We start from the raw sequence: 25,698 nt of genomic DNA, 5'->3' as shown, positions 1-25,698 counted from the left end.
AAAAAGTGATGTACAGTTGTTGGTATATTGTTACACTATTTTACTGCATTGGATGTCAGCCTGCCATCAGGGACGGCCCGAAGCATAAGCAAACTCAGTGCCTGCTTAGGGACCCCGTGGCCACCAGAGGGCCCCCAAGAGCAGTGGGGGGGGGGGGGGGGGGGGGGGGGCACAATCAGTGGCGTCGATGTGCGTAATGGAGAGGGAGCAATCTCTGCTCCGCTGCGCGTTCCACCTTTGCCAAGTAAAACAAATAAAAACAATGTTTTTATTTTGTATGTATTTGCTCCGTTTCCTAATTGGACGGGAAAAAATCTCCGCCTGCACCCCCGCCAGTGCTCGCCAGGCAAAAAGTCTAAAACAACCTACATCTAAAATTAAAAGAGACTGTCTTGGCATGCCGCTCGCGGGCGGCCCGTCGCTGGTGCACCATGGGCACTGTCGGTACCGCTGGAGAGGGAGACAGAGGGGACACACAAATTGTCCCCCCGTGGTTCACATCTTATTGGTATTTTGGGCAAAAGAAAATTGTGGTGAGTGGTATTTTCAGCAAAACCAAAACACCAAAACATGTTTTTGGAACCTCAGGGACCTATAATAAGTTGTTGAAAAGCAGCATAATAGGTCCCCTTCAAATAGAAAGGGGTTGTAACTTGATATATTCAACTCCGGTTTAATGTCCTTTCAATTAGTTTTGAATATTCCTTTCATTTAAGCCGGTGGACGAACGCTACAAATGCGTCCAGTATTTCTTCATGGGTGAGAGAGAGAGAGAGAGAGAGAGAGCGATGAAGGAGAAATAAGAGAGGAAGCGAGTGGAAAAGGAAGAGGTCACAGGGAGTACAAAGACGAAGGAGAAGAGAAAAGCACAAACTTCAAAGAGTAGAGACGTGCGAGTTGTGTGTTGAGAGAGAGAGAGAGAGAGAGAGAGAGAGAGAGAGAGAGAGTGGAGGAGGTGGAGGCAGCGGAGGGACGGAGAGGAAGAGGAGGAGGGGGGAGGACAAGTGATGCAGCAGCCAGCGCTCTGAGAGCCGGGAACTCAAGAGAAAGAGGAGACAACCGATATGTCAGGAAACACACAAAATTATCTATTTCACACTCTCTCACACACACACACACACACACACACACACACACACACAGACACACACACACACACACATATATACACACACACACACACACACACACACACACACACACACACACACAGGCGCGCACACGCAGGTTTTTGGTCCAGTTAAAGTGGCTTTTGGGCGTGTGGGGCGTGTTGATAATTAGAGTTGTGGTGATGAGGCTCTAAGTGTGTCACCTTCCAGAAGTGGGACAGTGTGAACTTCGGGGGCTGATGGGAACGCCTGCCTCAGTAAAGGAGGCCAAGAGACGCTGCACGCACACGCACACACACACACACACGCACACGCACGCACGCACGCACGCACGCACGCAGGCAGGCAGGCACGCACGCACGCACACACACACACACACACACTCTCACACACATGCACATCAAGTCAACAGTTTGTTATTGGTCAGAAAATAAATAAGGCTGCGTGCGGGAATTGAACCACAATTCTTTTTTTTTTAATAGGACTCGTTTGTCACACGTGCTAAATGATTTATTCTAATTTAGTTCAGCATTAGATTAACTTGTTGAGAGGTCACCTCATATTTTGTGTGTGTGTGTGTGTGTGTGTGTGTGTGTGTGTGTGTGTGTGTGCGTGAGTGAGGGTACGTGTGTGTTGTGGCGCTTTCATGACAAATTGCTATTGTCCATCTCGGGGTGGGGGGGACAAAGGAATGAACATGAATAAAAGTGCCATTCTCACTCCATCCGCCTTCCACATTCTACCCCCCCCCCCAACACACACACACTCACACACACAAATTATGAGGGCATAGTGACATACCGACTGGCTCGCCTCCTCTCAGCCATTTTTCTCCCCCTCTCCATTACCAATCATCCATCTCTGGCTCTTTTATTTGGAGCCCCTCCACCCCATCCCCCACTGCCAAACCGACTCCCACCCCCCCGACCCTCTTCTCCTCAGCTTGGAAAACTGGCCAAAGTCAAAGATATTAATCCGTTTCAAAATCTGATTCACATAGCATTTGAATAATTCAGAATTCATATTTTTATTATTATTATTATTATTATTATTATTATTATTATTATTATTATTGTTATTGTTGTTGTCGCTGTTGTTGTTGTTGTTGTTGTTGTTGTTGTTGTTGTTGTTGTTGTTGTTGTTGTTGTTGTTATTATTATTATTATGTTTTGTTTTTTTGTTTGTTCTTTTTTTACGTTTGTATTTGACATTTTGCTGTAATGGCAGACCAGATCGTCTTCTCTGGTCAAGGACCATACTGCCCTCTATTGAATTACAGTCGCATTACACAATGATTTAATCAGATTAAACAAAACTCCTCTTTTTGATTTTATTTCATATTTACGTCCGTCATGTATTTATTTCCCCCCGTTCATAAAACATGAGAACCCGACGATTCTGCAGCTCATGTTTAACTTGCTCTGCAGAGTACATCTGGCCACCCTTCCATTCAAGCAGGTTTCCACCCCACCTTGCCAGGGTCGGACCATTCACAACCCATTATCCAATATGGGACGGGTCAAATACGATGACAATGCAGAGGAGAGCCGTTGACGCACCTTACCAAGATGGCTGACGCGGATGTGGAACGGTCGGTTCAATCCACTATAGTGACAGCGTTAAACGAACTGGATGGTTTATCTTCTCTAAAAGGAGAACAAATAACTGCGTTTGAAGCTTTTGTTGATAAGAAACATGTGTTTGTCGCACAACAGGATTTGGTAAAAGTTAAATCTACCAACTGGCCCCCGCTGGTCACCATTTTCCGTCACACGTTCCGTTGCTCTGATTGGTTATAGGTCTATCCAATAACGTCCAGAGACATTTTGGTCCGCGCCCGTTGATGACGCCCCTTCGAAATCAAAAATGAACTGAGAGATTCCAGACAAATATGCATTTGTGAATTGGACTGGTGATGTCAGGCTCCTGTTCATTCTTAAATTTTAATGTGCCCACACAAAACCTGTTATTTACTTAACTTATAGATTTTTATAGATTTCCAGATTTCGGAATTCCTGAAGTCCGGCATTAAGGAAGTGTTTCTTATCTTATCTTATTAGGGTCTCAAACACCAAAGGTGCATACACCCTATTGTTATTCTGCATTTATTATTATTATTATTATTATCATTATTATTATACGTTTTCTTGATTTCCATGTTCTCACCAGAACCTTTAAAGCCTCTAATCTCAGTAATTTAAAGAGCTACCAAATTTAGGTCAACTGTTTTGGACAGCTCTAGACATGTGCTTTTAGAGGGTGGTAGTGTCAATAGGATGAATAACCGTAACCCTTACCACTAAAAATGGCCTAACATGCAATTCAAGGCTCTCAAATTACATGTATGTAAATCCGCAGGTATATTCCCTGACCAAATTAACGCATGCATGTCAATTTTCACCCAGACCCCCTTTTCCATTTAAGTTTTATAATATATAACTACCTTACCCATGAGGACATTGCATCAAGATGCACGACAAAATGGCCCAGAATTGTAGTTTTTGTAGTTTCTAGGGTTAGCGTTTGAAACGTTTATAAATAATTGCATAAACATTGCGCAATTATTTATAAACGTTATACACATGTATAATAATCTGAAAATAATAGTAAAATAATAATAATAATAATAATAATAATAATCATAATAATCATAATAATAATCAATAAACACGTTATAGTCACAATGTCATGGAGACTACACTACCCATACCCACTACCCCATGTAACAGCGATGAGCTCGCTGTTATCATGGAGATGTTTATTGCACTGGCTGATGGGTACACAGGCAAACGCTGATATTTATATCCAGTTAAATTGTATCGGTGAGTGAAATTCATACTGAGGGTATGACACCATATCTCTATTCTCGTTCAACCTTGAATTTAATAGACCATTTATTAGAGGAAAAACTGAACAGTTTCATGTTTTTATTTTGTGCTAGTCAGAACAAAATCGTGCATTTTAAATTGTAATACATCCCAACACCCCTCTCCCCCACAACATCCTGGTGGTGGCGTACTTTCGTCAGGATAGTTTTAGTTTCACTGTATGTATCTGCGCCCCCTCCTTCCCCATGCCCCCTGACCCATTATGTCAAAGAAAATCTCCCCATTCAAATGCATTCGCTCAAATTTTGTTCTGTGTAGCACGAAAAAAAAAGTTATTGGAAAGTTACTAATAGCTGGATAAGTTCTTGCATTGAAATGTGTTAGGAAATCGATTGGTTAAATATTTACGTTTAAAATAAAATGTTAACTAGCGGTATAAAACTTCATAATAATTTATAAAATACATTTCCTTTGTTTATCGTTATATTTAATTCCGCTTTTTTTTTCCCTGTTTTATAATTGTCTGATACGATCACATGACAAACTCCATCCAGGGCCTTATTTATAAGAGTGATCCATTTAAACACATTTTTATTCAAACATTTATAGTTTACATATCCTTTCATATATTTGTATGTAATTAAACGATAAGTTAAGGAATTAAACAGCCACCCTGTATAATGGTGTACTTTGTATTATTGACCAGCAGAGGTTGCTGCAACAACATAGAATATCCCAATACAGTGTACATATATTTGAGATTATTTTATATAATACTGTCTCCAGTTTTTTGTCTCTCGGTTTTCTCTCAGACTCCCTGTCAGTTAAATAACATTTTCAATAGTCCAGATCTAGAGCGGGTCGTCTAGTAAGCAGAAAGTTGCTGGTTCTATCCCAGGCTCCTCCTGGTAGCGTGCGGATGTGTCCTTGAGCAAGACACTTAACCCCTAACTGCTCACCGGGCGCCTATACATGGCAGCCCACTGCTCCTAGATTCATCAGATACTAGGATGGGTAAGTGCAGAGAAACTGAGAATTTCACCGTCGTGGGACTTATAAGGGTTTATAAATAAAATAAATAAATAAACACGTCCTATTCAAGTAATATGAGGGAAGTAAACCAGGAGAGGACCTGAGGCAGTGTAGTTAGATGCAAAGCCACGGCAGGTTCTATTCATATCCTACTGTACCTGTTGTACTATTTCTCGAGGACACACTAAATGTGGTGACTTTTGTGCAGTGAATCTCAAACTTTTTCATTACAGAAGACCCTTAATGTGATATGCATTCAGCCATGGACAGTATTAATTATTAACCCCCGGTAATATTTTGTCTCTGGGGCCCCAGTTTGAGAAGATGTTTTGACATTTTAATATACAATTTGGTCTAAACTTCCACACCTGTCTATACTATATTAAGGGGGGTAATGGGGGAACTATGACCAAAATAGTCCTCATTGTGCATTCTTTAATGGTGAAGTTTAACAATGACTCATTTCATCCCCTGGAACCTCTTGCAGGACCCCTGGTGATCCCTGGACTCCACGTTGAGAACCACTGCCTTATTAGAGCTTGTGCTCGTTTTAAGGGCAGCCAAGATTATGAGCTCTATTGCCAAAATATATCGGGATGGCATCGGGGACAATAACAAAGGACTTTCCATTGTGTGCGAGGATGAATCGATCTTCCCTCGTCAATCGGGTAAACAACATGGTCGACCATTTGTCTGAGGCCAATGATCGAACCGAGCGATAAATGAACGATAAATCATAAATGAAACAACCAAGCAGAACCATTTGCAATGGATACTCGTGTGCAACAAACATGTGGTCAGGACCATTGGTGACTTCATTCAGCGGTGAAAAGGAGAAAGCAGGAGCCAACTGGAACCACATACATGTGCGTGTGTGTGTGTGTGTGTGTGTGTGTGTGTGTGTGTGTGTGTGTGTGTGTGTGTGTGTGTGTGTGTGTGTGTGTGTGTGTGTGTGTGTGTGTGTGTGTTGGTGTGCGTGTGTTCGCATGTGTGATTTAACTGTCAGCTTAAACTGAATCTTTGTGTGTGTGTGTGTGTGTGTGTGTGTGTGTGTGTGTGTGTGTGTGTGTGTGTGTTCGTCTTTGTGTGTGTGTGTGTGTGTGTTCGTCTTTGTGTGTGTGTGTGTGTGTGTGTGTGTGTGTGTGTGTGTGTGTGTGTGTGTGTGTGTGTGTGTGTGTGTGTCGTGTGTGTGATTTAACAGTCAAATATTCAAGTATTCCTTGAGAAGCGGATCATTTGGGAATTGAAATGGTTTGCATTATTGTTGTAGTATTACCGTTGTAACAAAAAACAAAAACTAAACATTTGAGCCACAAAACCACAGACTGATAAAAGCAACATACAAGCCATCTGAAAGACATTTTCCCTTTGTGTTTCGTTCTGTACCAACAACAAGAATAAATCACAATCCAAGAGTGATGACAATCTTGTTTTTCTTGTGAAAAGGAGTCAATGAGACGTGAGGTTCACTCACCCAGTTTTGGGAAAGGCACAAAAACCAAATTCGTGGAGCTCGCGTTTCACTGGATATGAAAGTTCAATTTTTCAAATCGAAGCTTTTAATCTGACTGTTAAAGCTGCACGATGTGACTTTGGTGTGAGCGCCCCTGCGGTTTCTGAGTGCAATTGCACCTTTACGCAACTGTCGCAAAGCTCATCCGACCAGCGCAGCACACGCGAGTAACAAACGTCGTGGCGTAATGAAAGTGGGTGGCAACGGGTGCCGGGTGCACCACTGGCCTGTCTCGTCCGCACTGTCATGGTGGTGGAGCGACAACGTTTTGTTATAATTTAGAAAATAAAAAAATTTACCAGGCAAAAAAAACCACTAATTGGCGAGCTAACTGAAACCCTGAGCCAAACATCAAGGAAGTGACGTAGTGACGTAGTGCCGTAAAGCCTAACACACTTTTCCCGCGGTTTTGAACGCAAACACAGATGTTACATAGTGCAAGAACAGGCGTTCTGGGGTTGGGTGGGAATGAAAGAAGTGTCATCCATATTACAAGTCAGTGGACCACCAAAATGATTTTGAAGCTGTTATTTCTAGGTAAAAAAAATAAACAAATAAAAGTAAGTAGAAGTAATAGTGTCACAAATGACAGGTGTCAATGGATTTCAATGTTCAAATGTCTCTCTTTTTTCAGACTGAAATTTGCTTTCTTCCCCCCATGCTTCCCTGGAAATGCAAGATATGAATTTCAATATGGTTTTGCTCATGAATGTGAATAAAATAAAGACTACTTTCCAGCCTTGTTTTGTAATACACATCAGAACCCTCCTTGCTTATGTTTGGTGCATATGAAGCAGGCAGCCTTTGGCTTCAACTGTTTTTAGTCGCAACAAAAGCCACCGCTCCTCCTCCTTATTTTTCAAGCTTCCGGGGTCACAACCAACCACACGCACAAAAAGCATGGTAAGACTTGTCTGTCCCTCTTTTTTTAATAAAATGCTGTCAAATATTGAGTTAAGTTTAGAGGACAGGGGAAATTATGTTATGATATACAATACATGTATTTAATTTGTTAATATTGTAGTTGATTAAGCAAAAGTTATGCTATGCCCCCTGGAGAGCAATGAAGCGCTTTCTTATCTTGTCTTAGTTATGAACATTTTTGGCTGAGAATTTCCCTCCAACTAGATGACTCCAGATCTAAAGATTTAATTTCCCTTCATTATTCATCCATCTTCTCCCCTCTGTTTAGGGATTTGACTGCAGACAGCTGGATGACCTGCTGGAACGCTATTACCTCTCACCTTCCTACGGCCTCCAGTTCTGCCTCGGCTTCCCAGGCAACCTCCTGGTGGTTTTGGGTTACGTTTGCTGTCTGCCCAAGTGGCACAGCATCAACATCTACCTTTTCAACCTCGCCATCTCTGACCTCCTCTTCCTCTGCACGCTGCCCCGCCTCTCCTACCTTTACGCCAATGGGCAGTCCGAGTCCAGCCCCTTGGCCTGCGTCCTCAACCGCTACCTGCTGCACGTCAACCTCTACTCATCCATCCTCTTCATGGTGTGGGTCAGCATGGACCGCTTCCTGCTCGTAAGGCACCCAACCAAGAGCCACTTCCTCCAGAAGCCCAAGGCGGCGCTTGTCCTGACGGGGCTGAGCTGGCTGGCTGTCCACGTGCAGGTGGTGCCAATGATCGCCCTGATGCTGCAGGACCTGCGGAGGAGGAACTGGAGCCGCTGCCAGGACTTTGCCAGCCTGACCGGGGACGTCAACACATTGGGGTACAGTGTGGGGCTCACGCTGACCGGCTACATCCTGCCTCTCATTGGGATTTGCGTTTTCTCTCTTAAGACATCGCGCCTGTTGCATTCACAGGAGAGCGCTCTCCAGCGCAGGAAGGCCACCTCCTACAGACGGCCGCTCCGGGTGGCAAGGGCGGCGGCGGTCATGTTCCTGGTTCTCTATGCGCCGTACCACGTGATGCGGAATGTGAGGATCGTCTCCCGGCAGGCCTGGGCCCGGCTGGGGGTGTGCACACGCATGCATGTGGAGGGGATGTACATCGTGACCCGGCCGGTTGCCTTCTTCCACAGTGTCATCAACCCTGTGTTCTACTTCTTCATGGGAGACCAGTTCAGAGAGCTGCTGCTGGGGAAAGTCAGAGTGCTGGGCAGGAAGATGGCTTGGCCCAGACCAACATGAATAATGCAAATAATATTAATAAAAATATCCTCGGTCTTACACTGGTGTCTGGACTTGTTTTCATAAAAAATGACTTCAGGGAAATAAAGGAAAAGTTTTACTTTCTGACAGACAAGATATTTCTTTTAAAATTATCCTTGCATTTGAGTTTGGTGCCCTGGCTCTATTGCTCATCACTCCCAGTGAGGTGTGCAGAAAACATAGGCATGCTTAGTGAATTAGAACTATAGGAGTGATAAGCTCAAATCCCCCCATTGTGGGACAGAAGAGTCGAGCCCAACAGGTGGATGCAGGGGAGGGGGGAGGGAGCGCGGCAAAGCAGGCAGCAAAAGAGTTAAAGCTGGAGTGACTGGCTGCTTAAATAGACCAGCCCATAAGGGCTTGGAAGCATGTGGCAGTGGGGTCTGCACTGGCAAACGAAAGTGGACGCACCTGTAGGAGATCAGGAATTTAAATGCTGGTTTTTTTCACCTCTATCTCCCACTCCCACCTCACTCTCTCCCCTGGGCTCCCACTCAGACAAACGTCATTGACTTTTGGTTAAAACACCCAGCTAAGGCTAGTGTGTTTTAGCTGCCTCCTGGTCCATATCTACACTGCAACCGACAGAGACCTGTCACAGTAGGGCTAGAACAGGGACCGTGGAAGGACAAACAGGATGACTGGGTAAACTTCTATGATGGTAGGCTTTTCGCCGCCTAGTGGAGGAGATCCGTATGGCCCAGCAGCAGTAGCAGCACAATACCCGGCCACTCAGGTCCTGCAGTAAGAGGTCCATGGCCTGCAGCGCCAGATCCAGTGCTGCAGGTGCAGGGCAAGGAGCTGCACCGCCTGAGGCAAGACAGAGTCTCCACTCCAACCAGTACTCCCTTCCCCCTTGAAGCGGCAGCAGCACAGCGGTGGGGGCCAGCGGTCCAGACTTTTTCAGGGTCAGCGCAAACAGCCCAGCCGTCACCAGGACATGTGTGCTGGCATTGCCATCGGCCCGAACACGTCCGCAAGGAGTGTCCCCTGATGGAGATGGGTGGTCGGTGGTGGTCAGGGTTGTCGGCAAGCTGGCCCCCTATCGCAGTCCAGAAGGGAGTTAAGGTTTATCGGTAAGGATACATGAGGGTACACATCAGGCTGTTTGATTCAGGCTGTACACAGACCCTGATCCAGTGGAGGGGGCATCATGGGTGGAGATAAGATGTGTGCATGGAGATACAGATGAGGCCTCTGCATTTAACCCATCCTTGGCTTGTCCTTCCTCCAGGGGCACAGCCAGGAGCAGTGGGCAGCATTCGTGGACGCGCCCAGGGACCTGGTGATGAGTGTCCATCGCTGGTCAGACAATGATGTGTGCATGTTTTTGGTGGGGGTCCGGACTGACGTTAGATTGAGGAAACCCCATGTGAGCACGGGGAGATCTTGCAAACTCCACAGGAAATGGTTTTCGAGGTGGCTCAACACAATCCTATGGCGGGTCACTGGGGTTACGACAAGACACTTTTGGCCGGGGATTCGCGCGACAGCAGTGTGCATCCTGCCACAAATGCCAGTTAGACAATCTGCCAGCTATCCCAAAAGTGCCATTGCGCCCCCTTCCCTTTGTTGAGGTTCCCTTCAGAAGAATTGGGATTGACCTAATCAGGCCATTAGACTGGAGTACCGCTTTGTGTCATGGTGGATTATGCAACAAGCCACTTCATTTACGTCACGCACACTCAGGGAACTGTACGAATAATTTGGTGTTCCATCCCCAGACAGATGGCCTTGTTCAGTAAAGAGTTCAATAAAAGAACATTGCTGGTGTGGGGTTGGTGTGATTTGAGCAGCCACACCTGACCTGGATCAAGGTAATTGGGGACCAAGTATCAGAATAGCTGCATACCTGTTGGTCGTTGTTTGTCTAACGAGCAACAGGTAAAACCCCCATCCCCACACTCACTCAGGAGAGGAGTCCTTGTCGTGACACATCTCTATCTGCTCCTGGGCAAATTCCAGCTAGCCCTCTCTCTACAATTTACTGGTATCTACAACCCCGTGGTTTTTGTGTCTCTGTGCCAGAGGTCCCTGAAAACAGCGCTATTTAGGCAAAACTGCCACAACATGGTTCATAAGTTTGTTCACAAGGATTTAGGGTGGAATTTGGGTAGGTGGTTGGACCCTCTGTTATTCAGAGTGCGGGATGTTCCCCATTCCTCCACGGGATTTTCTCCCTTTGAGCGGCTCGTCAGTAGAAAGCCCAGGGGTCTGTCGAACCTGCTTAAGGAAAGCTGGGAGGGAGGTCCAAGCACAGGTAGAATGAGATTTGCGAGATTGCATCCAACGTCTACCTTCAAATGACACACGAAGTGGCTAGGGCCCTTTGTGGTCATACGGCGGGTGGAGGATGTTAATTATGAGGTTTTGCGCTCAGACAGGGGTGAGTCTACCCAAATTTACCACCTGAACCTCCTCAATGCAAGGAGGGAGGCAGCCATGGTCTCTCTGGAAACAACTTCACAGTAGTGGACCGAGATGAGTTGGGACCAGAGGTCCCAAAGCCGAATCAATCCACCCCGGTCACTTGTGGTGGCCATCTCTCACCGGGCCAGAGAGTTGGGGTTGCTGACTCACAGCAGCGATTTGCCAATGTTTTCTCCCCCGCTTGGCAGGGTGCACCACCCTCATAGACCACCACATCGAAACAATTCCAGGGGTCACGGTACATTTACGGCCCTATCGCTTGCCTGAGCACAAAAGAATGATGGCGCAGTCAGAGAACAAGGCCGTGTGAGAGTGATTGAGGAGTCTAACAGAGACTGTTGGAGCCTCAATGTGCTGGTATAAAAGCCTGATGGGTCTATATGGTTCTGTGTGGACTATCGCAGTGTGAATGATGTGTTTGACGCTTTTCCAATGCCCCAGATCAACAAACTCCTGGATCGGCTTGGCATGGCCCGCTTTTTTACAATGCTGGATGAATGCTGTGTCTAAGTAAAAATCTGCCTTCTCGACTCTGGACGGTTTTTACCAGTATTGCACACTTGTTTGGGGCCCAGCAACTTTCTAGCGCCTCATGGGCCAGGTGCTGTGCCCGCATGTGGCATATGCTGCTGCAGACCTGGATGATGTTATAATCCACAGTAATTTCTGGGGTCAATATATGTGGTAGGTGGGGGCGGTCCTGGAGTCCCTGAGGCGGGCCGGGCTGACAGCCAACTCAAAAAACTGTGCAGTTGGTTGGAGGGAAGTACGGTATCTGGGGTACCACTTGGACGGCGGCAGATGCGTCCTCAGGTAGACACGGCAGCAGCAGTTGTGGACTGCCCAAGACAAAGAAACAGGTGAGGATATTTTTGGGGATGGCAGGCTAATACAGACACTTTATTTTGAAATTTTCAGTGCTGTCCCCTAACAGATCGGAAGGCTGCCTCAGATCCGGTCCAGTAGACGGGGCCATGCCAGTTTTCATTTGAGAGGGTTAAACAGGCCCATTGGGAGGGAGCAAGGGCTCCATACACCTCACTTTGATCCCCCTTTTGTAGCTTAAGTCAGGCGGTGGGTGTATGTGGCAATGGGGAGTGTTTTTGCGGCATCTGAAGGCAGAGACAGCTACCACTGGCAACAGAAAGTGGATGCACTTGCAGGAGATTGAGGTAACAAGCAGAGTCTTTAAATGCTGCTGTGTTTGCTCACCTCCCTCTCTCTGATAGCAAGGCTGGCCTCCCACTCCAGTCTGCAGCCTACAGATATTATTTATACGTTTGTCTGGAAAGACAAAGGAACGCCCAGCTAAGGCAGGTTTGTGTACCTGCCTCCGGGTCCATATCTGCCCTGCAACCAACAAAGACCTGTCACAACTGTGTGTACATAAGTATATATAGATATATATATATTTTTTTTTATCCTGGTACTCCAAACTTTATTAAGTTTGGTATCCTTACAAAAATATCTATTTTCATTATAATGTTTCAGCCAAGGTGTGTTGACTTGGCCATTAGCAGTAGAATGTAGAATTTGATTATTGTTACGTGCTCAAGTACCAAGGTTATTTCAACATTCAAGGACAATGTTGGCATGTCAAGATGAAAGAGAAAACTCCAAGAGGAAATCTAATCTCAATCGTATTCAATTGCTAAACTAATTTTAAATGGATTGTGTATTTATTTTTCTTTCTTTCTGTGGATTTACAACTCACAGCATCTTCACATAATTGGGGGCCCCTTTGAATAGGTTAATATTCTCTTGAATTTTTCCAAAACAAATTGTTATTTTAAGATCTAACAAAGGTCAATGACTAACAGCCACGAGGCAGTCTCTTTTGAAAAATGGGTGATGGCTGCATAATTCCACACAAGCGCATCACTATACACAAGTGGTGAGAAATTGAGACGTTGTGCTCGAAATTGATATCATGGTGTCGGTTCAGGAAAAAAAAACTAAAAACCTCCGCTAAACGCGCACACACACACACACACACACACACACACACACACACACACACACACACACACACACACACACACACACACACACACACACACACACACACACACACACACACACACACACACACACACATAAAGATTCAGTATAAGCTGCATTGAGGCCCTGACCCCCCTGGCACTTCAAGAAAGGAGAAACGAAAAAGTAATCTATCCGTCTGAAACAGAATAACAATAAAACAGACTTTCAACAGCTCTCCTGTCTTAGTTCCCGCTCTTGGCCAGCGATTCAAAAATATAAAACAAAATATTTCTGCAAGTTGTCGTCCTCACAACAATGGTGGAATCTTATCTGAAAAGCAGTGAAGCATTGAAAATATTAGCTCGGCTTTCTCTCTCTCTCTCTATCTCTCTCTCTCTCTCTCTGTTCGCGGGTGGAGGACCACTTGTGCTTCCAGTCTTTTTTTAATGTGTAGGGCTCTTTTATTGAACAAAGTGTTGTTTTAATGTCTGTAACTGTGAACTGGAGGAAATCTCTCTCTCTCTCTCTCTCTCTATCTCCCTCTTGCTCTCTCTCTCTCTCTCTCTCTCTCTCTCTCCCTCTTGCTCTCTCTCTCTCTCTCTCTCTCTCTCTCTCTCTCTCTCTCTCTCTCTCTATCTCCCTCTTGCTCTCTCTCTCTCTCTCTCTCTCTCTCTCTCTCCCTCTTGCTCTCTCTCTCTCTCTCTCTCTCTCTCTCTCTCTCTCTCTCTCTCTCTCTCTCTCTCTCTCCTAAAACCTCATATGGAGGTATTTGTCTTTTATTTATTGACATTGGACTGTCCCTGAACCCCACCTTGTGTGTGGGTAGCGATGCCCAGAATCCTCGTTTTGAGAAACACAATTTTATCTCCATGGGATAAAACAGCTTTGTTGTATTTCTCTTAGAATAAAATGATGAAAAGGCCAGAAGCAAGTCACCATTGTGCGGTTCCTCTGCAGTCCAAGGCCAGGACTGCTGGAAAACCAATATGAGCCCACTAATATGAGAGGAGAATCAGATAAGCACGTGCTTGAATTATTACACAATGTGGACCTCGGCATCGCAGCGTAATCTGATAATAAGATAACAATACTTCCAGATCCCTGCCGGATCCACTGGAGGCCGAGGAAATGCAATCACTGCATTGCACAAGAAAAAGGAATTTCAAATTTTTCAAGGTTTTATGGTTCACAAAAGGTGTTCATTGGAATAATATTTTTTTTATTAACACTCTTTAATATCTGTACTCGCTGTAATAACATTGCAGACACTGTAATAATTTTGTATACCTTATATATCTATAATTGTACATATGGTTAGAAGCACACTAGTATATTTTGGACATTTTTATACAGTTGGCTATTTCTGTTCTTTATTTTTTGCCTATTTTTGTATATATTTGGCTATTCTTTTCATACTTTTCAATGTTTTAAGCTAATTGCCTGAGTGTCAATCACCACCAAAACAAATTCCTTGTATATGAAAATCTACTTAAATAAAGAGATTCAGATTCAGATTCTATTATACCACATTATAATTTCCCTGGTTAGAGTTTGTTCGAAACCAGTTCAAAACTCTGTGCAGATTGCATTTGAGCCGGCTATCGAACCTCCTTTCAGGCTCTAGGGGGTGGGGGTCATCGATGCGAACCTCTGTGCATGAGGTGCGCACGTGGAGTTATTGCATTCTCGCTCACATGTCCCAAGGACTTGTTGTGGACGTCCTGTACTGTACGCTGCGACAAAGGCTCCATACATCCTGCATTCTGAAGGTTTTCCTACCGGGCGTCTTGTAGCTTTAATCCCATTCGTGGTCACATTTCTCATATTAGTGGAATTCTAAAGCAACAGGATCTAGCGTCAGGTTTGCAGTCATAAAACACACATATGCACATGCACAGGCACACATATGGTCAGAGAAAAACACGCAGCATTAACCCTAACCCGTCACAAACCAAAATGTGGGACAAAGAGTATGTTTGTACGGGACACCAATGCTACCAATGCTGAGTGGCAGTCGAAAAAAATTGGATATGTCTATCTAACTTAAAACCAAGCATTTATGGATTTTTATATTCTGTTGCTGAGCTCATTACATCTCTATGCACATTTTTTTGTGAGCCATATACTGTCTCATTCCACGTCGTATTGGCATTCCGATTTTAAAACTTCAACTCTTTATGCAAATTTTGCGAAAAAAGTATTGAGAATCGGCTTCCACCTGCTTCACCCAGTTATGAGTAATTTTCCAGTCTTGGTTGTAGCGGAATATGATGCGTTTCCACCATACTCCGCCTCAATCTGCACAGTTTATGACTTTGGTGATTTACATTTGTCCCCGGTGGCGGTGGTTGACCTGCACTTGACCCACGTGTCAGTTTGACTGACATCCAGCGCGGCCCCGTTACGACAATCTTCCCCGCTTTCGTCACGGCCATTTGATAAAAGCCAGATTTTGGGGAAAGCGTCCGCCCCGCGGTGGTTTGACCTTTGAAAACTAGAACCAATCAAAATGTGGGGCGTTCGTCTCAATATGTGGGACGGGGGACTAGGGATGAAAATGCTAAAGAGGGCGGCCTGGTCACCCCACGCAGGATGGGAGGAAGATGCTTTGGACCGGCGCTCTGAGGCGCTAAGTAGTCCAGAGTTTGCCCAGAAGGTGGAGGTGTGACCTATTTGGATCAGGCTGCTCCTCCTGAAAATGGTCCAGACGCACTCACTTGTGCCCCTTCTTTTAACTAAAATGAGTAGGGCAAATGATTTTCAACTATTTTTTATTTTACTTTTTTTCCCAAAAAACAGGTCATGTTGGGGGTGTTGTGAGATTGTCGTATTCTTGGACAAACTGCTTATATCCACTCCCAAATCCATGTGTTCTGTCGCTCCCGACACAAAAATGTTCCTCCGCTCTCTCATCCCTCCATCAACGAATCCCTCGGGAGATTATTTATTTTCAGTATTTAGCTTCCTAGATGACGACCATACAGTATGTATATTATACCATCGCTGCCCCCCCCCGACCTCCATTTTACTGCTCCCTGTAGTGTGTTGCACTATTTTTGTTCTCCCTCCATCATGCTTATCCTTCTCCTCTTTTTCAGTTTTTTAACGCTACACGAGCACTGTACTAAATTACAAAGGAACATACTCAAAAACAAATAATAATAATAATAATAATAATAATAATAATAATAATAATAATAATAATAATAATGGTGATGATGAACAAATAATGGTAATAACAGGATTCTCTCGTATGCGAAAAACACAAATAGACTCAGTAACAGATTGGCCTCAAATTTATTATCAGAAAATAATAAAATTACAAAGTACACACAGAGCTTTCTTGATCATTTCTGGAAAGGGGATAAAACCATAAAGGTGATCTTATTTACAGCTAAGAATGGAACAGAAGAAAGAAGAACCCAACGCTCGAACAATCGGAGATAAATAACAGTTCAGTTCAGTCAGTGCTTTGACAGTGTAACATCTATTCATATACATTTTATTGTATTGCATTTTTATTTAAATACATTGTGATTACTTTGGCATCACACCGTGGGGGTTACAAAGAACACTCCATAAGACCATGACCCTGGACTGTTTTGACACCGTTGACCCTCGTTTTAATCCCTAAAGCTCATAAAACAAAATCCTAGATGATGAAACAAAGAATCAAGCTATTACCTCTCTCCCTCGCTATTTTTTATAACCATCCAATGGTCAAAAAAAAAAGTCACAGGATGCACAGAGAGGAAGAAGAAGCAACGAGACAAACAAACCCAGTGAGATTATTCGAAACAGAAATTTGAAAAGAGATGAAAGGGCTCACATGACGCCCGGGCGACCTTTTCCATGCCCAGTGAGCTGCTTTCTGGGAATTTCCTGCTTCACACTACAGTGACTTTTGCTAAGACCCAGTCAAGTCCCAACACAAATACTCAAAAAAAGCTAACTTGGCGCATTTGTTGTAATAGTAAAACCAGTTATGAAGCCGGTTGAGCCGTGAAAAGGATTAAGAAATGATTTGAATCAACCTGCGGCTGCTGAGCGGCACGGCTCCTGACCTTTTAATTAGCTACGTTTAAATATCCGTAGCTGTATGTCAATGCATACGGTATTTTTTATATTAACAGCCTTATAATAAAACAATTTCAAATGAAAACTTCAAATGAATATGAAAATCATGTGAGCTTCACAAACATAGTCCCCACTAACATTTTGCCAAAGATCAGGAAAAAAATGTATTTTCATTGTCGTCTAAAATTTTCTGCATTAAAGCAAACACTATGTAACTTTTTTTTTTTTACCTTAAAACAACGGCTTCAAAATCATTTTGATGGTCCACTAACTTGTAATATGGAGAATGGCACCTCTTTCATTCCCACCCAGCCCCAGGACGCCTTCTTGCACTATGTAACTTCTGCGATCGGGCATGAATCCGTGGGAAAAGTGCGTCACGCTTTACGTCACTATGTCACTTCCTTGATGTTTGGCTCCGGTAATTACCGTTTTTTTGCCTGGTAAAATTAATAAATTAAGTTATGAACTTGCCGGTCAAAATGTCTGGCAATAATACTCATCCAAAACGTCCCCGACAGCACAGATGAGACGGGCCAGCGGTGCACTCGGCGCCCGCACCTCAGCCGGCGCAGGCCAGGCCTCACTTTCATTGCACCACTGGGTTTATTTCACCCTCTGACTGAGGCGTGCCAGCCAGTCTGCCAGGCCCGGCACATCTGGTACCTTCACGGGTGGCGGGGGGCCGATCCCCGGGGCCTCTCTCCCCACGGCTCCGGGTGGACCGAGTGCTCGCTGAGAGGTGAGAGGTCCACGCAAGGGGAGCTGTAACCTAGGTGTATGTTACATCTACGTTTGTAACATATACTGTTATTGAGGCGTGACTGATATGGTTCAAATTTGTCTGGTAAAATAAATTTATTTCGGACTTTTTACGACAGTGTGTCAAAGTGCAATTGCTCATAGAAATTGAAGGGCTCCAAATCCCGAATACCAAAAGTTGCACAGTGCTGCCTTAAGACTTAAATTAGATCCCAAAACCATTAAAGAAACCAAATAGCAAATAGCTATTAGCTAATAGCTATTTGCTCTAACCTTGAATCCTCTAATCTAATGGAAGATCTAAAAGGAGAAAAATAAAAAATAAACATGTGTACTTTATATATTTACAGAATATGTCATTTCACAACAAGGAAATAATATGATAATAAAACAGTAACAATAGAAAGCCAAGTGATCAGCGGTGCATCGACTGCAAACAACTGCAAAAATCTGGAATGGAACGCTGAATCAGAGTCGATACCTTTTTTCCGGCTTTTTACAAGTTGTCCTTGAGCCAGCGGATGTAGTTGTCCGTCATGCGGCGTGCGATCAGGAAGTCGGTCGGCCACACGTTGAACATCAGCGCTCCGTGGAAGCCGGTCTCGTAGTGCTCGTGCGTCACCTCCACGCCGGCGGCGCGGAGCCTGGTCACGTACATCACGCCGTCGTCCCGCAGGACGTCGTACTCGCACGTCAGCACGTAGGCCTTGGGCAGCGTGCGCAGGGTGGCGTCCGGGACCAGCAGCGGCGATGCCCGCGGGTCAGCGAGGGAGCGTGACGGCCGCTCCTGGTCCGCCTCGGAGTCCGGAGCCCCCTCCGCCGCCGCCGCCCCCGCCCCTTGCAGGACGGCCGGGGTACTGTAGTTGTACTTGACGCGATACGACTCGGGGAGGAAGGCGCTCCAGTTGACGAACTTGAGCAGGCTGGCCGACTCGGGGCTGTTGTGGGTGTTGGACATCATGGCGCGGAAGAGGGACTTGTCGCTGGTGAAGTACTCGCTCCAGAAGCGAACCATGAGGGTGCGCGGCAGGATAGGCATGTTCTGATTCTGCTGGTAAGACGGGGTGTTGAGGTCCAGGGCCTGGAGCACGGGGTACAGGAGGGCCTGGACCTTCAGCTGGACCTGCTGCACTGGCTCTTGCTGAAGCTGGATGGAAGGAGGGAGGGATGGATGAGGGAGAAAGAAAGAAACAAAGGAGGAAACCAATAAAAACCCCAAAAAGAGGAAAGAAAGACCAATGCAGGGTAGCAGCCGGATGCCAAATAAAGAAACAATACATTCAAAAAAAAGAACAAACAAACAAACAAACAAAAGAAAGAAAGAAAGAACGAACAATTCAGAGGGAGAGATACTTTCATGGCAAATAACTGCCGTGCCCCTTTCGCTGCTCACCCTGGCATTAAGGAATGTGACACCTCTTTGTTTAGAAAATCTGACTCTGAAAACAAACTCCACCCACACCAGATACAGTGAGAGTACTGAAATGTTTTCCTTATTATTCCGTTTCTGAACCGTGCATTGTGACGCCTTTGGTTGTTGGAACAAGGCGTGTTTCTCCCCTTACTGATACCGGTCGTAAAAAAAAAAGCATCCCTCTTTATTGAAGACAAAAATCTGGGTCTCCAACGCATGAGATTTAGAGGTATTTCAGAACTGTGATCTCTTTATTATGTAAGTAGTGTCAGGATAATGCAGAATTACTCTAGCACATTCATGAATAGCTTCATCCCTTGTCAAACATGATTCTGAAGATGTAATCCTCACAAAGCCCCACTGTCTGGGTTGCTATCATTGAAAAACCCTTCTTCTTTCAATTCAGTATACGGCGCACAAAGGCTTGGTGCTGATTTAGTGCTATCCGTTAAAGAAGAACAATGAAAAAGACTTCAATCTACGAACTTAATGTCTCGTGGCTTTATTTTTGGCTTTTTTTGGTACTGTACCTGCTGGGACACAGCCGCTGCCAGGTTGCCCCCCGCGCTGTCCCCGGACACTGCGATGCGTCCCGGGTCGACAGAGTACTGGGCGAGGACCCCCCTCTGGAGGAAGTGCTTCACCACCCGGTAAACGTCTTCGTACGGGACGGGGAAGTGGTGAGCAGGAGCCAGCCGGTACCTGGGAGGATTACAGGGGTATGTTATAGTAGGAAGAAATTATAAATATGAGGCTTCCTGATGAAATTGTAAAAGGGTGCTGGTGCCGTGTGTATGCATGTATGTAGACACCGATCAGCCACAACATCAAAGACACTGCGAAGTGTTCTCCTACAGTCAGTTCTTGACGTTGATGTGTTGGAAGCAGGAAAAATGGGCAAGGATCTGATCGACTTTGACAAGGGCCAAACTGTGATGGCTAGACGACTGGGTCAGAGCATCCCCAAAACAGCAGGTCTTGTGGGCTGTTCCGGTATGCAGTGGTTAGAACCTACCAAAAGTGGCCCGAGGAAGGACAAGGGTCATGGGCGCCCAAGGCTCAATGATGCGCGTGGCGAGCCCCTCCGGTCCGATACTACAGTTGAGTTACTGTAGCACAAGTGGCGCTACAGCTTGCTGTGTATGGGGCTGCGTAGCAACAGACCGGTCACAGTGCTCACGCTGACCCCTGCCCACCGCCGAAAGCACTTACAATGTGCACGTGGAGGACGTTATGATTAGTGTTCTGTGCATTCATAAAGTCCTCAAGTCTCAGAAAGTCTTCTTTGTTTGGAGACTTCATTCATCAACTCATGCCGGGTCCAGACTACGTGATTCTGGGCTGATTTTCCACTCGCCGACAAGTTATGACGCTGGTTAAGTTGGGATTGAGTTGGAAGTGTCGCAACGAGCTACAGCCAATAAGAGCAGACACGAGGAGACAGGAGGGTGCACAGATCAGCAGCCAGAAACACGCCACATACATATTTTACTTTTCCTCTCTTGGTTTTTGACATATTTCTTATTGAAATTCAGCTTCTGTTTGGTTTTTTTTTTACAGTGATCAAGAATCTCTTAAAACAAAATAATGTTGTCCCGCACATGGTACGGCGTCATTTCCGGCGACAAAAATGTAGTTTGGAGACCCGACAGAGTCGTTGGGGGGGTTCCTCCTGGTGAACGGACCGCAAGATTCCCGATCACAAGACAGAAAGTCGTGTAGTGTGAACGGTACAGCCATCTGACGGCTTTGAAAGTCTGGTAGTGTGCCGGCGGCCTCGCTCTGCGGTTGCAGATGTAGCCCCTTGTTACCTCGTGTTGTATTAACCCTGTTGTCATAAGGAGCGTCGAACGTCAAGATAACGTTTACGCCTACATTTGACAATGTCTTTTCCTTTGACAACCTGAGGTCATAACTTGTGACTATTGTATTCCATGGTCTGCTACACAGGAATTTAATCAAATAATTGCCTTCAGGGAACTCACGGGACCAAGCACTTAAATCTACAAGCCAAATATTACACACATGGTTGGCTTTTAAGAGTCTAGACTATTAGAATTATTCGATGTGGTCTTTGGAGAACGCCGCCGGGATGTAAGACGGGGACGAAACACGCACATACCAACAGATCAAGACACTTTTTGTAGCGCGCTTGGCAACCATGCACATGGACTTATTTTGAGGTCAACGGGGGTTATTCTCCGACTCAAAGGAGAGAGGGAGGACAGTGGCAGAGGTACGGCGAAGGGAGTTAAAGATTAGCGGTGTGTCGGTGCGAATGGAGTGGGATGAGTGTTGTTTTGGCACTGTCAAGGTCTCCAATAAAACCAAGAGTCAGCGCTATTCTGTATCAGTATCTGGCCCGTGATAAATGAGGACATTTATGAGGCACTGAGACACAACAACAGTCTATTTATTCTTTCTTCGACTGAGTCTTCCACTTTGCCTCATTCCGTTCTCCTCAGATAGAATATGAGAGTGTATTGCCTCTTCAAGGGTGGGATACTCACTCTACAGATAGAACCACGGCATTCAGCTCCGTGGCCAGTTGCCTGGCCAAAAGGTCGTATGGACTCATCCCTGAATGGACAAACGGGAAGACACGAGTCAGAACCTTCGCAATAAAACAGTCAATAATGTTAACTTGTTTTATATGAATGAAGTTCGGATGAATGCTCACAAACATATACCTAGAAGCGCTACAATTATCGCAATCCTATCAGTATCCGTCTCTATATCAAATTCAGCATGAGTCGCCCGATATTTATTTTTATTATTTTGTTGTCTTGTATTAACGGGACAATTATCTTTATAATAAGTCTATCTATCTATCTATCGGTCTATCTATTCATCATCCACCCATCTGTCTATTCATCTTTGTATGAGGTTTGCTGCGTTTTGAGGTTTTTCTTGCAACAAAAAAGAAAACAGAACAACTATTGAGGAAGAGAATTTGCAAAGACTGTATTGCACCAATATTCAACTGCTGATTTGCAATTGGGATATTTCAGTAGTCACATCTTGCTCAATATTATTTTCTCCTCAACCGTCAAGGCTCCTGCACACTTCTGATTTTGACGTACATGCCTTGAGTGTCTCTGACTGTACTTGGCCTATGGCAGTCACTAGCTGATGTGGTTGTTTTGTGTCATGGTCATGTGTCAGCCCTGGTGCGTTGGTCATGAGTTGATTGTTGACACACGTTGTGAAAGGTTCATTGGATGCATCTTTAGTGATATGGATGGCACAAGGTTTTAGTCGTTGGCCTTTGGCTGGGTGTGGTGTGGGATGATGTCATCCCTGGTGTCGTCTTTGATATGGGGCGTGCCACCGTACCTCATGCGGCTGAACAGAGCTATGGAGCTCTGGTACTGACCTGTGGCTTGGCTGTTTGGACTATTTGGCTTTGAGTGGCACTCTAATGAGGCCGGACACCCCCATTAGACTGCCCTGTCCATTAGATTGTCCATAGCCTTCCTTGGTTGTCTGCTACTAGATACATTATGTCTTGATTATGTGCTGCTCTCCCAGTTCTACAGCATTTGATTTGTGTGAGTTAGTGTGAGTTCCCTGGGCCCTTGTAGCCACTTAAGTGTGTTATCATTTTTATATTTGGATATGTTTTAATATTATTAATTTTTGATTTTCAAATTTCCTTTAATGTATCTATTCATGTCAATATTCTTTGATTGCTTTTGTTCTATATTGTCCTATTTTGTCCACTAATATCTTAATGAACTTAGTTCTAGAGAATGATTACATATTACCATCATAATGATTATTATTATTATTATTATTATTGTTGTTATTATTGTTATTACTATTATTATTATTATTATTAGTGTTTATATTTCAACAATGCAATTCAAAAATAAATCAGGCTGGTTGCCAATAATAACAATAAAAAGAAATCCAAGATTTTCTCCAAATCCCCAGCGACTACTCACGTGAGCTGCCCAGGCACCAGCCTCCGCCGTGCAGGTAGATGACGGCCCTCCTCAGCTCGGCGTCGGCGGCTCGGCGGCTGGGCTGGTACAGCACCACCTCCACCCCGTCAAACCGCCGCTCCGTCACCAGAACCTGCTCGTCGGACAGCGGCACCACCCGCTCCGCCACCGTGATGATGTACATCACCCCCATGTAGTCCTTCAGCCCCAGCAGTTCACTGAGGTCTGCCTGAAACCACAGACGCAAACAGAGAAAGACGTGATTTCATTCAAAAATCAATGCACGGCGTTTGCAGCCTGAAACAAAGAATCTTCCTGGAGGACCTGTTGCACAAATTTTAGAGTGATTACGTAAGATTTTCGTCCAGGGATGAGTAAATGACTTCTGTATATTGATCTATCTATTTATCTACCTAACACTGGAAGGCCTGAAGAAACAGAGAGGACTCCATTTTTTTCCGTCCTGCGTGCAGAGGAAGCAGTGATTATTGTTAGAGGTATTGTCATGTGGACACCGTGTCACTAGAGCCCCCACCCCCCCCCCCCCCCCCCGAAAATCATTTTGACGCAGCCTGGCTCTAGATGAGAGATCATATCATCAGAGATGAGCTGAGAGTTGACATAGTCCTCCAATGTAACCAGAACCAACTCCACGGTGAAATCCACCACTGGGTGCTGATGTTACAACAATAAACTAACGTCAAACACCGTGGAATGAAACCGTCCAAAGTCAGTGTGGATGCAGTGGAAGTGAAGGTAGAGAAAACACATGATATCTCTCTCTCTCTCTCTCTCTCTCTCTCTCTCTCTCTCTCTCTCTCTCTCTCTCCATGTGTGTACGGCATAGTGTATGAGAGGAAGATGAAGGGAGAGAGAGAGACAGAGGACGAGGGGATTTTTGTGCACAGCAACAGGAAGGGCGAGAGAGCTACGAGACGGAGAGAGCGAGGGATGGAAGTGATTTAATTTGGCCTGCTTTATCATTGCCAGTAAATCAAAGAGTGGATCCAACCTTGCAATTGCAGTGTGCAATGTTAAGATATAAAACTGAGATGGACAATCATTATTCGAGAGTGAAAGTCAATCATTTTATAATCGACTTTCTATATTAAAGATGTACATTCCTAGCTGCTATACTCCAAATAAAATATGTATTACAGTATTTTACAGTATTGTCAGTATTATGGTTGTATTACCTATAGTTCTGGCAATTATACATATATATATATATATATATATATGTAAATATATGCATATAAATACATTTTTAATAGTTTAAAATGATCAGAATGACCTATACAGAGCTCCAGGGGCGTTTAATCAGAGCCATAAACAAAGAGTCGGTTTCCTTAATAGTTTCTATAATTAGAAAGAGGTGAGCAGGGCTATACTATTAGAGTCTGACATAATCTGGTGTAACCAGCATGTCCACGTCTGCAGGGCAACCTCTGAAAACGGACTAAAACCAGTTCACAACGAGGAAAGAAGTCGATCACCAGAGGGATACGGCAGCATCAACACCTCCACGCACACACTTTTCCATTTCGAATGTGAGTCCACCTCCACACCGGGCTGTTTTCTTACCAGGTGGCTGAGGCTCCTGAAGAAGGAATTGGTCAGCATGAGTTTCCATCTCTCCTCTATCTCCTCGGGAATGGGCTCGTAGATGTAATAGGCGCTGAAGGAGCCCAGGGCCAGGAGGAAGAGGAGGACGCCTTTCACCCTCATCTTTGCCCAAGTTGACTTCAGGATGGAGGAGAACGGAGAGGGAGAGAGAGGGAGCGAGAGACAGAGAGAGAGAGAGAGAGAGAGAGAGAGAGAGAGAGAGAGAGAGCGAGAGGGAGAGAGAGAGAGAGGGAGAGACCGGGGTGTCCGCTGCTCTTTCCTAACAAGTCACTGCGCTTAACGTGGAATTAATTCGGGATCCAGCACGTGTTGTTGGTGTCAGTTGGTGGTGTGTGTCCGCGGGCATGGTCGGAGCGGCTCTGGTGCGGTGCGTCTCGCTGCCTGCGCGCGTTTCCCCGCAACGCGCGTCAGTGCGTCTGCGCTTCTTCTGCTGCGGCGGCTGCTGCGGACTTGATGAAGGTGTGTCTGATGTGAAACGAAAACAGCGCACGCGGTGCCAACGGTGCGCGCGCACGTAAACTCACACCCCCTTTCACACACACACACACGCACACGCACACACACACACACGCACGCACGCACGCACAGGCGCGCGCACACGAACGCACACACATACACCCCCCCCCCCCACACACACACACGCACGCACACACACACGCACGCACACACACACACACACACACACCTCCTCACGAGGCAGGCCGTCCCATCTTGGCGCGGGACGCGAATTCCTCAGGTGCCTCCTCTGCGCGCCGCGCACCGAACACTTTAAATAACACACCCAGCGAGCAAAGCAAACTTTCCGCTTATAGA

The 25,698-nt window shown here is 45.3% G+C and overlaps 2 protein-coding genes across 2 annotated transcripts; one reads left to right on the top strand and one right to left on the bottom strand.

Moving 5' to 3' along the window:
• Positions 1-5,610: 5,610 nt before the first annotated feature.
• LOC307234798 (succinate receptor 1-like) lies at positions 5,611-8,625 on the top strand (the record flags this gene model as incomplete). Its single annotated transcript, XM_080006662.1, has 2 exons — positions 5,611-5,637; positions 7,675-8,625. The coding sequence occupies 2 exons, from the start codon at positions 5,611-5,613 to the stop codon at positions 8,623-8,625; spliced, it is 978 nt and encodes a 325-aa protein (XP_079862788.1).
• Positions 8,626-16,408: 7,783 nt separating this feature from the next.
• aadac (arylacetamide deacetylase) lies at positions 16,409-25,196 on the bottom strand. The gene is made up of 5 exons (XM_080007030.1): positions 24,844-25,196; positions 23,260-23,488; positions 21,823-21,892; positions 19,843-20,014; positions 16,409-19,045 (listed from the first exon to the last, which is right to left on the bottom strand). The coding sequence occupies exons 1-5, from the start codon at positions 24,985-24,987 to the stop codon at positions 18,395-18,397; spliced, it is 1,266 nt and encodes a 421-aa protein (XP_079863156.1). The 5' UTR covers positions 24,988-25,196; the 3' UTR covers positions 16,409-18,394.
• Between the last annotated feature and the right edge of the window lie 502 nt (positions 25,197-25,698).

The sequence above is a fragment of the Zeus faber genome (genome assembly GCF_960531495.2).
Source record: "Zeus faber genome assembly, chromosome: 9".
Taxonomy (NCBI): Eukaryota; Metazoa; Chordata; class Actinopteri; order Zeiformes; family Zeidae; genus Zeus; species Zeus faber.
This window is presented reverse-complemented; position numbering and strand designations above follow the sequence as displayed.

Coding starts and splice junctions, on each gene's coding strand:
- aadac (XM_080007030.1), bottom strand. CDS start 24,987: ATGAGGGTGAAAGGCGTCCTCCTCTTCCTCCTGGCCCTGGGCTCCTTC. Junction 23,489..24,843: donor TCAGGAGCCTCAGCCACCTG/GTAAGAAAACAG, acceptor CTGTGGTTTCAG/GCAGACCTCAGTGAACTGCT. Junction 21,893..23,259: donor CTGGTGCCTGGGCAGCTCAC/GTGAGTAGTCGC, acceptor TTGTCCATTCAG/GGATGAGTCCATACGACCTT.